At 46.0% G+C, this 13,365-nt stretch overlaps 1 protein-coding gene across 2 annotated transcripts in view; it reads left to right on the forward strand.

Moving 5' to 3' along the window:
- Positions 1–13,365, forward strand: part of Sh3tc2 (SH3 domain and tetratricopeptide repeats 2) — a 70,004-nt gene that overhangs the window by 22,503 nt on the left and 34,136 nt on the right. For both annotated transcript variants that reach the window (XM_004664752.2, XM_045133148.1), the window contains 3 exons: positions 6,759–6,892; positions 11,479–11,520; positions 11,644–13,341. In XM_004664752.2, the coding sequence (XP_004664809.2) occupies positions 6,759–6,892; positions 11,479–11,520; positions 11,644–13,341 (1,874 nt within the window). The remainder of the gene's footprint in view (positions 1–6,758; positions 6,893–11,478; positions 11,521–11,643; positions 13,342–13,365) is intronic.

The following is a 13,365-nucleotide window of genomic DNA, read 5'->3' on the forward strand; positions in this document are numbered from 1 at the left end:
ATGTGGTTCTTCAGCATTGTGTTTGTCAGGTTAGCTGGCCACGCACTTCCCTTCTTGCCATAAGCATGCTGGGATTGCAGAACCCACGGCAGTTTGACCTTCTAGGTGCGCTCTGGGATTCAGGCTCAGGTGCTCATGCTTGGGTAGAAACACCTTATCCCCTGAGCCAGCTCCCCAGCTCCCAGGAAGCATCTTTCAGTCATGCTGCCTCACATTCTGATGGGCTTATTCTGAGGTACACAACTATTCACATGTCCAATTAGCAGCAGGCGGCCAGCTGGTTCTGCCCACCTGGCAGGGCAGAGGTAGACAGTATGGCTCAGTTTCTCTGGGTAGGCTTTTTGAAGGCAGCAGGAAAGCAGAAAGTACTTTTCCAGAAGAAAGAGAATCCTGGTCAGAATGTTTCTCCACATGTAATACCAAAGGCTTTGAACACTGACTAGATTTCCCTGTCTCCTGGAAAAGAGTCAATGAGGACAGTGGACCAAGGGCAGAAGCTCCTTGCATGCCCTCTTTGCCCCAGAGAGAGGGGGTAGAAGGTCATTCTCCTTATGCAGGAATGTAGAACCTGCATGGAGTCACTCAAGTGGGGAAGGCATTCCCTGAGCTCTGGGGAAGAGATGAAGTGCTGTGGATAAACATAATAAGAAACACATGCTAGCAAGAGAGCAATCATGGGAAAGGCAACCTTGGAGTTAAGCTTTTTATCATGGGAAAGTGAGCTGTCCACAGGGGGTACATCACCAAGAGGCCAAGGCTCCTAGGCCTTCCCTGATGTGGAAGGTGAGGAGGCCTTGCAAGGCTGTTCACTGTGCAGAGGATGGGGAGCACATGCATGTTGGGAGCTGAGCTTGGCTTTGGATGAGGTGCATATCAGCTAGGAGGAATGGTGAAGAGGTAGGAGAGCTTTCTTCTGAGGAATAGCCAACAGGAAGTTAAAGAATCTGGGAGCTCTGCAAGATGGATCCTTGTACCCTGCTCTCACATAATTGGTCTGAGAGGGGTTTAGTCACAGTGGGGCTAGATGGCCAGCCAAGAGAAAATGTTGCTTTAAACGACCTTTTTCTTTCATGGGAGACATAATTGAAGACCCTGGGAGTGAAGGAACTGGATCTGTCATCCCAGTATCCTGATGTTAATAAATCCAGTGACCAAGGTTCTGTGAGAGGTAGAAGCAACCAGAAGGGCTGGTTTAGAGGGGATATGTGTGTGTGAAATCCCTTGTACAGCGGAGGAAGAAAGAACAAAAAAAGAAGAGGAAGCTAAGAGACAAGTTAGGGGCTGGAAGGATGGCTTAGCTGTTAAAGCATTTGCCTGCAAAGCCAAAGGACTCAGGTTTGGATTCCCCAGGACCCACCTTAGCCAGATGCACAAGGGGTGCATGTATCTGGAGTTTGTTTGCAGTGGCTGGAGGCCCTGGTGCGCCCATTCTCTCTTTCCCTTCCCCTCCCTCTTTCTCTGTTAAATAAATAAATTTTATTTTTTTTAAAAAAAGAGACAGTGCTGGGGCACATTTAACATGGAGCCAGACTCACTCGGCTAAGCAGGGCTGGCTGAGGAAAAGCCAGGGGTTGACTATTGGGAGAGGGTTGAGAGACAGAATAGTTTAATGGTTAGCAGAGTACTGGTCAGACTGCTCAGAAAGCACCTATGGCCATGTAGGGACCTCTCATGTCCACGTTAGTTTCCCAGCTCTGTGACTTTGGCCCCAGTGAGTTCTCTCCCTGTCTCAGTTTTCTCATGTGTATGGTATTTGTTCTTGCACTGTTTGTTGAGGGTTTAAATGAGTTAACACATGCCAAGCACTCATGGTGGTGCCTGGCACAGGGAGTGTGTCTGAACCTGAAGTGCCCTGCTCTCATCAAGGTCTTGCCATTGTTGTGCATTATCCTCAAAAGTCACTTTTAGTAGAGTGCTAGGGGTCAGTGTTAGCGCTCACAAAGTACAGCTGGACTTCTGCTCCTCACACTGTGCCCATGTGACAACTCAGCTCCCAGATTCATTAACTTCCTGTTACTTGTTCCTCCACAGCAGCCTCTCCTACCCCTTCTGTCCCTCCTCCTAGGTGCCAGCTTCAGCTTTGCCCCTGGGCTCCTGCATTTTGGACCCCTTGTTGATCTGACCCAATGCTTAGCTGTAAGGGTTACCCTATCACATTGAAGAACAGTGTCCTTCATGCCATAGGAGGTGGTAGTACCACTTCATCCTTATCCACAGTGCCATTCATTGGTCTGCACTGGGCACTTGTGGGGCTCAGTGGCTGAATATTTTGTAGTAGTGGGGCCAGAGAGCAATGGGAGGAGAAGAAGGGGACTGGGTCCTTACAGCCCCATGCTCACCAGACTGCAGACTTCCCTGACCCCTATCAACTGAGGGAAGACCTTGAGAAATGGCAGCCAAGCAACCTGGTCTCAAGCAGCGCAAGGCTGAGGTCCCTGTAATTTCTGTGCACCATGCGGGTGGATGCCACACGGTGGCTCTCTTCACCTGGGTTTGATTGTGTTGCATACCTGAGAAAGGTCTCAGCTTTTGCTAAAGTCTGCCTCTCCGTACGGGTTCCCCTCTCTGGGCTCATGTAGTCTTCAGTGAAGGATGTGAATGTGGGTGTTTGTGAGTGTGAGTGTATGTGTATGTGTGTGTGTGTGCGTGTGTGCGTGTATGTCTGTGTGCACCATTTGACAGTGTGCTGAGACTGGCATTTTTCCAGAGGCTGTTTTCTGCTTCAGATTTGGCCAGTGCTTTGGGCACATAGCCAAGACCTTCTATTTGTCCACAGAAGCAAATTTGTGTTTCCTTTTATTCAGTACAGATTTAACAATAGCCACCTGGTTTCATAGCAGAGACAGCTAGAAAACCAGTTTTTTACTTCTTTCAGTCAACATTGCAAATTTGGAATGCATTACAGTTCATTTTAGCAAAATATTACTAAAAGGAAATATACCTAGATTTCTAACAGAGCATAGGATAAAAACCAAGATTTCATAATGAAAATTTATCTTGTTTATATCAACTCTCTTATTCCTCATACTGTTTTTATATGTCTTGTTTTTTCAACATTTATTTGTTTTTTATTTTTTTAAATATTTTATTTATTTATTTAAGAGAGAAAAGAGGAGAGAGAGAGAGGGAAAGAGAGGGAGGGAGAGAGAATGGGTGCACCAGGGCCTCCAGCCACTGCAAATTCCAGATGCATGCACCCCCCCCCCTTGTGCATTTGGCTTATGTCGGTCCTGGAGATTTGAACCAGGATCCTTTGGCTTTGCAGACAAAATCGCTAAGCCATCTCTCCAGCCCTCAAATTGTTTTTTGAGGTAGGTTCTCACTCTAACCCAAGCTGACCTGGAACTCATTCTGTAGTCTCAGACTGGCCTTGAACCCACAGGGATCTTCCTACCTCTGCCTCCTCAGTGCTGGTATTAAAGTTGTGTGCCACCATGCCCAGCTTATATGTCTTATTTATAATTTCATTTCCTGTGGCATCTGTGTTTAGCTGATGGAAATTGTGCTGTCAGTTTCATAGTCATTTCTTTGCAGGTAGATAGTCTTTGTCTCCTTGCTTTTCTCCTTCATTACTTTAGATGTGGTATTGTCCAAGATGTGCTAATAGCAAATTATCCATTGCTTTCTTCAAAACATACCTAGTTTAGTAGTTACTTAAGTGAACTTCATGAGTTGTGAAAACACTTCAGTATTCAGCCAATGTTTGTATTGAACTCACTCTTTTTTACATGTGTATAGTATGTGTGTATGGATGTGTTTGCCTGTGTGTGTACACATATGTGTATGTGGGTACAAGTGCATGTGTGTGCATGTTTATGTAGAGGCCAGAGACAGCCTCGGGTGTCATTCCCTGGAACTCTGTCTACTCCTTTATTTATTTGAGAGAGGGAGAAGGATAAGGGAGAAAGAGAGAGAGAGAGAAAGGGTATAAGTTCTCAATGCATGTGGCACTGGAGATCGAATCTAGGCCATCAGACTTTGCAGGCATGTGCCTTTAAACACTGAGCTGTCTCATCAGCCAGTCCACTTCTTTCTGAGGCTCATCTCTCATTGACCTGGAGCTCACCAACTAGGCTCAACTGGTGGCCAGTGAGTTCCAGTGATCTGCTTATTTCTGCTTCTCAAGTGCTGGGATTATAGTCATGTGCCAAGTTGCCCCCTATTTTATATGGGTATTGGGGACTGAACCTAAGCCATGCTTGCAAGACAAGCACTTTATGAAGCTATCTCCCCAGCCCTTAAATATATTCTTGAATGATAATTTAGATGAGCATATAATAGCATCTTTAAAGTGTGAGGGGAAAGTAACAATATAAAATGTAAACCCATTTTGCTGGGGTTTTGCTATTTTGTGGCATTTTCAATGAACCAATTTTTCTCTTTTGCTGATAATTTTCATTTTCTTTGACATTATTTATGGCAGATACTTTGATTATTTACTTATTTCTTTGGTTTTATTTCATTAGTTTGTATTCTTGGCATTCATTTTTCTTTCACTGCATTTAAATTGAATAGCTAACTTGTAGATAATTGAACCCAGAGATAAGAATTAGCAAAAAAGAAATAACTTGGACTCTCTTGAATAATAAATAAATAAAAATTTTTTTTTAAAAAAAAAGGGCTGAAGAAATGGTTTAGAGGGTAAGGTGCTTTCCTGTGAAGCCTAAAAACCCAAGTTCAATTGCCCAGAGCCCAGGTAAGCCAGATGCACATGGTGGTGCATGCATCTGGAGTTCTTTTGCAGTGGCTAGAGGCACTGACAAGCCCATTCTTTCTCTCTCTCTTAATAAATAAATAAAGTATTAAAAAAGAAATAACTTGCAAAATCGTATAAATAAATGTATATCAAAATGATAATGTTTTTATTGATTTTGCTTAGGACTTGATGTGCTTCTTCAGTTTGAAGACTCATGTCTTTCTTCTCCAATTCTGGAAATTTAATCAGTAGTTCTTTGACTATTGCCCCTCTCTCAATCTTTTAGCATCTCTTCTGGAATTTCTGGTAGAGGTATGTTGGACTTACTCTATCTTCAATCTTGCTTAATTAATTATTATTTTTTTTTCAAGGTAGTGTCTCACTCTAGCTCAGGCTGACCTGGAATTCACTAAGTAGTCTCAGGGTGGTCTTGAACTCACAGCGATCCTCCTACCTCTGCCTCCCGAATGCTGGGATTAAAGGCGTGCGCCACCACGCCCGGCTTAATTTGTATTTCTTGTTACTTGCTATGTGAACTATTTTTCAACCTTGTCAAAGATTAAGCTTGCATGAATCCTTCACTGAAGAAAAGATCCTTGCAGAATGGTTTTCACATTTGCTTCCCCTGAAATCTTAGAAACTCATAATCCAGGCCTGGTTTTGTAATGCTACATTCTCTGAATCTGGTGCCTACCCTGTGTGGGTAAATTAAGATTCCATACCTTTGAATAATGTGGATGTGAATGTGTGGTTTTTTCTAGGACTCAGGTAGATGGAAAGTGTGTGGCAGAGAGGAAGTTTTGCAATTGGCTCTTTAAGGGGTCTGCTGCTTTTCTAGACAACAGGCTACATAGAGGTCCAAGGTCACATCTACTGTCCTTGGAGATCATTGAAAGGGAACCTCCTGCTGGCCAGCCTGTTTAACCTACTTGGCAATTTCCAGGCTTTTTGGATCATTTACACAGCGTAAACTTTTTGGCTAGCATGGGCTTAGTGTAGCATGCTGTCTGTGACATGTGGTTTAATGAGTACAGGTCACCTGCAGAGACTCTGGAGTGAGCCTCTGACTGTGTCAGTGGCTCCAGCCAGTTCTAGCTGCCTTGGCTAGGACATTTCTAGTTCTCCTCTTTGCCAACTGGTTTTTCTTCTATAATTTTGCAACCTTTGTGTAAGTCCTTTTCAACCTCACTTTCTTCCCTGTTATCCTGCCTCAGTTTCATGCTATAGCCCAGTCTGGCTGGACTAGAACTCACTGTGTTTTTACTTATGGCCTGGCCTCGAACTTGAGGCAATCCTCCTGCCCCAGACATTGGGATTATAGGAGTAAACCACCATATCTACTTTGAAAGTGCTCTTGAAATATGTGGATAGATAGGCACTGAATGTGTATCAGGCACTGCTAGTTTTTCATTTATTCTTTCTATAACACAACTCTAGCAAACAAACTGGCCCTCACACTTAGGTTCTATGTAGGATGGATATAAAGAGCTCCTTTGCTTAGGATCATTTCTTCCAGCAGCCTGACACTCATCCACGTCCTTTCTGCTCCTTAGCCACTCCCTTCCTTTCTTAGAGTCACATAGTGCTGTAGTCGTATTGATGGACTCAAACCTTAACAACTGTGAAGCGCTCCTTCTGAGCAGGGGTAACTATCTGTGGTGTTCCTCTAGATTGAGGCACATGTCATAACTTTTCTCAGAGATGACCTAAAGACAATGAAACTTGTCCTGTTTGTTTTTCAACCCTTCCTTTTAACCAATTGATTCTTATTTTTTTCCATTAAAAATGAGCCTTACATGGCCTCAAAGAATGCATAGGGTTGAGAGAGAGAGAGAGGGCTCTCTTTCTCTTGTGTAAGATGGACTTTTAATAGGAAGGTGTTTTCACCTCTACTTTGACCTACTTGGCTACCACACAGCTCAGTTTCCCTTTCTTCCATGGTGAGGATTATAATTTCAACAATGGGCAAATGGACTGATGGCTTTTCAGCCTTGTGTGGAGAGAGGAAGATGGGGAGTGTGAAGCCTGGCATTGACTTGTCTCTCTTTTCCAATCCATGCAGGAGCAAGAACTCTGCATTTTTCAATGATGAGGAAAGGTGCTCTCTGTGGGCCCTGGGAAGTGACAGAAAAGCTGAGTGTGCCAGCTTCCTGCGCAAGTTGGCTCATACTGACATCACTTCTGTCTACCGGCTTAGTGAGTGTTTGGTTCTTAGACCCTAGTGGAAAGCTCAGGTTCTTCCAGACTAGGGGAGTACCCATGACCAATAAACTCTGACAATTTGGGTAAATGATCATATTTGATTTATGACCTGGATTATATTTGACTAGTAGCATTTCACTTTAGATTTGAGATCATGTTGGGGTTGTATAGGACATGGTGCCTAGCAACTATGTGACATGATGAAACTACCTTGCCTGTGTATAGCTGTCTTGGCCTTTCATCCTGACCTTGGAAAGGGAGAACTTTCCAAGTTGTAGCTGATGCTTCTGGGCTAAAATAGGCACTGAATGACAAAGGGGGCCACAGAATGTTACAACAGGAAAGGAACCCCAGAAAGCTCTCCTTTGTTTACATTGGGAATTTCAGATTGGAAAACTGAAGCCCAAGTGAATTAGTACCTGAGCCAGGAGAAGGACTGCTCTTTCCTAATTGTGAGTCAGAGCAATCCATTTCATGGCACTGCTCCAGACACAAGATGACGTTGGACTGTTGGGTGTCAGTGCCTGGTACGGTTTATGGCATCGTTGAGCGTGTAAATGAATGAGTGGGTGATATTCATTCCTTATGATGGGAAAGGCCCACTGCTCTGCATGGCAACTTGAGGAATGGTATTTTTTTTAATTTTAATTTATTTATTTGAGAGTGACAAACAGAGGGAGAAAGAGGCAGAGAGAGAAAATGGATGCACCAGGGCCTTTAGACACTGCAAACAAACTCAAGATGCATGCGCCATCTTGTGCATCTGGTTTACATGAGTACTGGGGAACAGAGCTTTGAACTGTGGTCCTAAGGCTTCATAGGCAAGTGCTTAACTGCTAAGCTATCTCTGCAGCCCCAAGGAAGGGTATTTTTTCTCCTACTACTTCAGTGATGGTGATAGGTCTATTCCCTTGTGGCTGGGTTGGCTGGAGCATATTTCATGTCAGATATTCTGCATTATGGACAGCTCTCAGGACAAGTTCTGCATATACACGAAGCCTGTGTGAGGAGCACAACCCCAGATGTCAGCACCCAGAGCTTTTTCACCATTAGCAGATCACATTGCTCCAGAGGGAAGGCAGAGTGAAGATGAATCTGTGGGCACTGCCTTGTGGGTAGGAGCAGAAACCAGAAAATCAAGAAGTGCTCAGTTCCCTTGAGAATGGACAGCAGTAGTGGTAGGCTTGCATCGAAGATACCTGCCTACTGGCACTCCTTAGGTTAGAAGGTCCCAGAGTGGGATGTGTCCTTTGGTTTAAAGACCAGGGTCAGCTCTGCTGGATGAAGGCTGGACTTCACAGTGTGTACATTCTGGCTCCAAGGCAACCAGCAGAGGAGCATTTCATTGGCAAACTCCAGTTGTCTTAAAGTTAATACCCTGAGAAAAGGCACCCCTCTAAGTCTGTGCCTGGTTTATCATTTGTACACCATGTGAGTGCTATCGTTGTTCCAGCCCCTAGTTCTGGCTGCAATATGACAGGCTCATATGTCCCTTTGGTGTCAGAAAGACTTTCTGGAGCCAGACTCGTTCTCCAATTGCCTCAGGGGCCTTTGACCCTTGACAAGTTATAGTTTGTCTGAAATGTCTGAATGACAGTCCCAGAAGCCCTCTAAGAGGAGAGAAGGGCGAAGCTTAGCTTGGTGAGGGGTGTGCTGCTCCTTAGAGTTGCTTAAAATGCAGAAGTGGGGACCACAGAGCTGTTGCCTCTCTGCCACAGGGAAGTAGACTCTCGCTCTGGCAGCCTTCGTCCCACTGACCGTGTGCCTGTTCACCTGCACAGCTCCACGGTGGCTCTTTAGCTGACAGCACCCTTCTCTGGCTCCCAGACCCAGTGCCTCTTCTTGGTTCTGTTTCTGGTGGTCTTTGTGTGTGTGTCTTTCCAGGTTTTGCTATTTTTTTTTCTTCATTAACCCTTGATTATAAGTCACACTCTTATAGAAGTATATGTAGACTTGCGTGAAAAAATCAAATGTATCCAAGAATAAAAAACATCACATAAAATAGTATATGCATTCCAGTGTTCATGCCACAGACGGGGCCCCCATGATAAAGCTCTTCTAACAAACGGCCTGGCTGCAAATGGTGCAGTTCAGCTTGAGTGGCAGCCGGCGGGCCTCAGGCACAGTGTGGGAGCTGCCTGCCTCCTCCTGCTGCCCAGCTTCTGGGGCCTCTGGGCCAGCGGCACACCCCAGGCCTGGGTGCCAAGTAAAACCCTCCCAGAGGGGTGAATGTCCTTGGCCCTGGGAGAGTGGGGGGCAGCAGCAACATCCTTGGAACCTGGGCTTCACAGCTGGCCAGAGAGCACCCTCAGAAGCCATTAGCTTAGTCAGCCTTCTTCAGGAAGGTCTCACTCAGAATGACCCACTTGACCAAAGAATTCAAAAATGCAAAGCGAAGCAGCAAAAGTCTTTATTAAGAGCAAGCTGAGCATCCACCGCTAAGAGGAGCAGCAGCCACCGAGGGAGCAAGTACTGCAGGGCTCAGCTTGTCGCCGGGGTCTTCTCCTTATGGCACTTTAGGGAAAGGAGGATGTGCTTCCTAAGGGCATAGTTTGGGCAGTTCTCTGGTTTCATTGAAGGTTAGGGTCATGTAACTGCACATTTCCTTTCCCATGGCACATCTGGTTTTAATCACATGTAAGCCCAGTTTTGCACAGGCACATGAAGGTAAATCAGGGATTCTTTGTAAAAATTCACTCAGAGGATACAGTTTACCCTATTGCAATGCCCTCCAAACCAGTCCAGGATATATAATCCCTTGTCTCTTGATTCCAGATATATATGTATCTGGAATGCATTTGAATAGAAACAGACCACAAAAGAGTTGTTACTAGAGAGGAAAGACTTACTCCATTACATTAGATGTATGTGTGATCTCAGGATGCTAGGTGCATTGTTAGGAAAAGGATATCTCTATTGCCCAGGCCAAGTGGTATACTGGGTTTCCAGACTATTCCCTATGCCTTAGTTCTTACTTTACTTAGTTCTTGCTTTACTTTTGTTATGTTTGGCAGCTGTAGTATGTTACCTCAGGCTCTGTGATTTTCTCTTTTCTTTTTTGTTTTTGCTCATCCCCCTCCAGGTAGGGTCTCATTCTAGCCCAGGCTGACCTGAAACTCTGTGGTCCTAGGCTGGCTTGGAACTCACAGCAATCCTTCTACCTCTGCCTCCCAAGTGCTAGAATTAAAGGTGTGTGTCACCACACCCATCAACTGTCTCTTTTTGCTTTTTTTGTTTCTTTCTGCTAGGAAATGTTAACTTTTTTTCAGGTTTACTAACAAATTAGCCTCTCTCTCCCTCCTTCATGCCCTGATTTCCTTTCCTTTGAAATATTTCACCTGTGTGATCACATTCAGTCCTGAGACTTTGGGTGGCTCCCTGCGACCTGCTATGGGCACAAATCTGTATTCTCTGCTTTTCTTATTGGCTCCATACCTACTTCATTTTCCATTATAGCTACAAGTTAGTCAAATAAAAATATCTAAAAACAGGGCTGGAGAGATTGCTTAGTGGTCAAGGTACTTGCCTGGGAAGCCTAAGGACCCATGTTCAACTCTCCAGATCCCACATAAGCCAGTCACACAAGGTGATGCAAGTGCACAAGATTGCACATGCACACAAGATGGTACACACATCTGGAGTTTGATTGCAGTGGCTGGAGGCCCTGGGCACCAATTCTCTCTCTCTCATAAAAAATAATTTAAAGATCTGAAACCATATTTAAGACTCATCTTCCACTTTGTCTCACCAAGGTACTTGAGGGAAAAAAACTGAGGTCCTCATATGCATGTTTGTTCTTTTTATTCTTCACCATTCACTTCTTCCTTTTTTTAAAGTAGAGTCTCCCTCTAGCCCAGGATGACCTGGAACTTACTCTATAGTCCAGTCTGGCCTCAAACTCAGCTGTCCTCCTACCTCTGTTTTCCAAGTGCTGGATTAAAGGTGTGTGCCACCACATCTGGTACCATTCACTTCTGATCCTATAGTCTTGCCATTTTTATAACCACACTGTCCAACACAATGTACTCACTAACCAATGTCTGACAAGTAAATGGATGATCTAAATGAGTTAATGGAGGAAGGAAGCAGGAAAGAGACGTCAGTGGAGGAAGGAAGGAGGCATAAAGGGGGGAAGGTTGTAGAAGGGAGTGAGGGGGAAGGAAGCAGGAAGGATACCCATTGGAAGTGATGCAGCATCACATGACAAGCTCCTTGTACTTGGGTTCTATTCAGCTTTGTTGTAAACTCACTGCCTCTCTGGCCTTCACTTTTTATGACCCTTCCCACCCCTCATCCTATACTTCTTGGTATAGATTTTGTTTCCATATTTTCTTCTCCAACTTGGGCTTTCCTTTTACCTCAGTTCCAAACTATAAAGTGTGTGGGTTAGATAGGATTATGGAGTCCATGAAGCTCTTCAGCTGATGCTGAAGGGGTAAATACTATCCATTCCTATGATGACTAATGGTCTAAAACTTTAGTACAAGATCTCCTCATGGGTTAGTGGCCTGGGCCCCTGGGGCTTTGGCACAGTGACATGTTCTCACCTAACACGAGACCTGTCTTTGATCTCTGTTTAGGTGATTTTGAATCCATCCAGAGTCTTCCAAATGACCTGAGCGGTGAGTAGCAGTCAGCTGAGCCTGGCCCCTTGTTCTTCAGGTCAGCACGCCTGTCCTCTTGCCAGGAGCTGGCTGCTATAGTTGCAGGCACTCCGGGAAGCTCAACTCTGCCTATCCTTACAGCATCCCAGCCAGAAGGCTTCCAGGAGGCCAGGCCTGGTGGGACCTGGGAGGAGCGTCGTGCCGCAGGTTCCAGGCATTCCAGCAGCTCACTGGACTCCAGCTTGGAGGAGGAGCTCCTCTCAGCCTCCTCAGACAGCTATCACCTTCCAGAGCCTGATGACCTTGATGACCCAGAACTGTTCATGGACCTAAGCTTGAGTCAAGACGCAGATGATGCTGGGAGCTTTGCCCCTATCTTGGCATTTCTGGATCATGAGGGTTACACCGATCACTTTAAGAGCCTCTACGATTTCTCCTTTTCTTTCCTCACTTCCTCCTTTTATAGCTACTCTGAGGAAGATGAACTAGTGGCCTACCTGGAAGCCTCAAGAAAGTGGGCCAAGATGAGCCGCATGACCTGGGCCCATGCCCGGCTCTGCTTCCTCCTGGGCCGGCTAAGCGTCAGGAAGGTCAAGTTATCCCAAGCCAGGGTGTATTTTGAGGAGGCCATCTGTGTTCTTGATGGGGCATTTGAGGATCTATCCCTGGTGGCTGCTCTGTACATCAATTTGGCAGCCATTTACCTGAGGCAGAGGCTGAGGCATAAAGGCTCAGCTGTGCTAGAAAAGGCAGGTGCCCTGCTGGCCTGCTTGCCTAACCATGAGTCCAGTGCAAAGAATGAGCTTGAAGTGGTGGCCTATGTGCTGCGCCAGGGGATTGTGGAAGGCAGCAGCCCCCTGGAGGCCCGGGCCTGCTTTCTAGCTGTCCGATTGCTCCTGAGTCTAGGCCGGCATGAGGAAGTTCTGCCTTTTGCTGAGCGCCTGCAGCTCCTCTCTGGATACTCTCCTGCTTCAGATTCTCTGGCCACCATCCTGGGTTTTCTGTATGACAGGAAATATCTACCACATCTTTCCGTTGCTTCTGTACAGAAATGCAGTGCTCAGAGTGCCCAAGGGATGTCTCCTCTCATTTGGCAGGTCTACTTAGTCCTCCAGAACACTACCAAGCTCCTTGGTGTTCCCTCCTCAGGCTGGGGTGACGTTTCTGCATTGGCCTGCCCAATGCTTAGGCAGGCCCTGGCTGCCTCTGAGGAACAGACTGACCTGACCACCCAAAGGACCCTGTGTCTCATCCTGTCTAAAATGTACCTCCAACACAGGTCTCCTGATGGTGCCATCTACTACCTGAGCCAGGCCCTGGTGCTTGGGAAGCTACTGGGTGAGGAGGAAACTTTGGAGTCTTCCCTGTGTCTGGCATGGGCTTATCTCTTAGCAAACCAGACAAAGAAGGCGGTGGACATCCTTGAGCCACTGTTGTGCTTCCTGAAGGAGAAAGAGGGTCTTACCCAGTGGGGCGTGGTCTATAACCTCCTGGGACTTGCACTTCAAGATGAAGGCCGGATCAGCAGGGCAGCCAAGAGCTATCTCCGGGCCTTGACCAGAGCTCAGGAGATGAGGGATGTGCGTAACCAGGCAGTGTCTATGGCCAATCTTGGCCACCTGACCCTCAAGTCTAATGCTCTACCATCAGCCAGGAACTATCTCCTTCAGGCTGTCCAGCTGTATTCTGAACTCAAGGCCAGCAAGGAAACAGACATGGAATTGGTACAGGTACTTCTCTGGTTGGCCGAGGTTCTGGTATCTGGACACCAGCTGACCCACAGCCGCCTCTGCTATGAAATGGCATTGATGCTTGGCTTGAGGCATCGACATCTGAAGCGTGAGTATGTCTAAGGATGCTGGG

The sequence above is a fragment of the Jaculus jaculus genome, chromosome 13 (genome assembly GCF_020740685.1).
Source record: "Jaculus jaculus isolate mJacJac1 chromosome 13, mJacJac1.mat.Y.cur, whole genome shotgun sequence".
NCBI classification, from domain to species: domain Eukaryota; kingdom Metazoa; phylum Chordata; class Mammalia; order Rodentia; family Dipodidae; genus Jaculus; species Jaculus jaculus.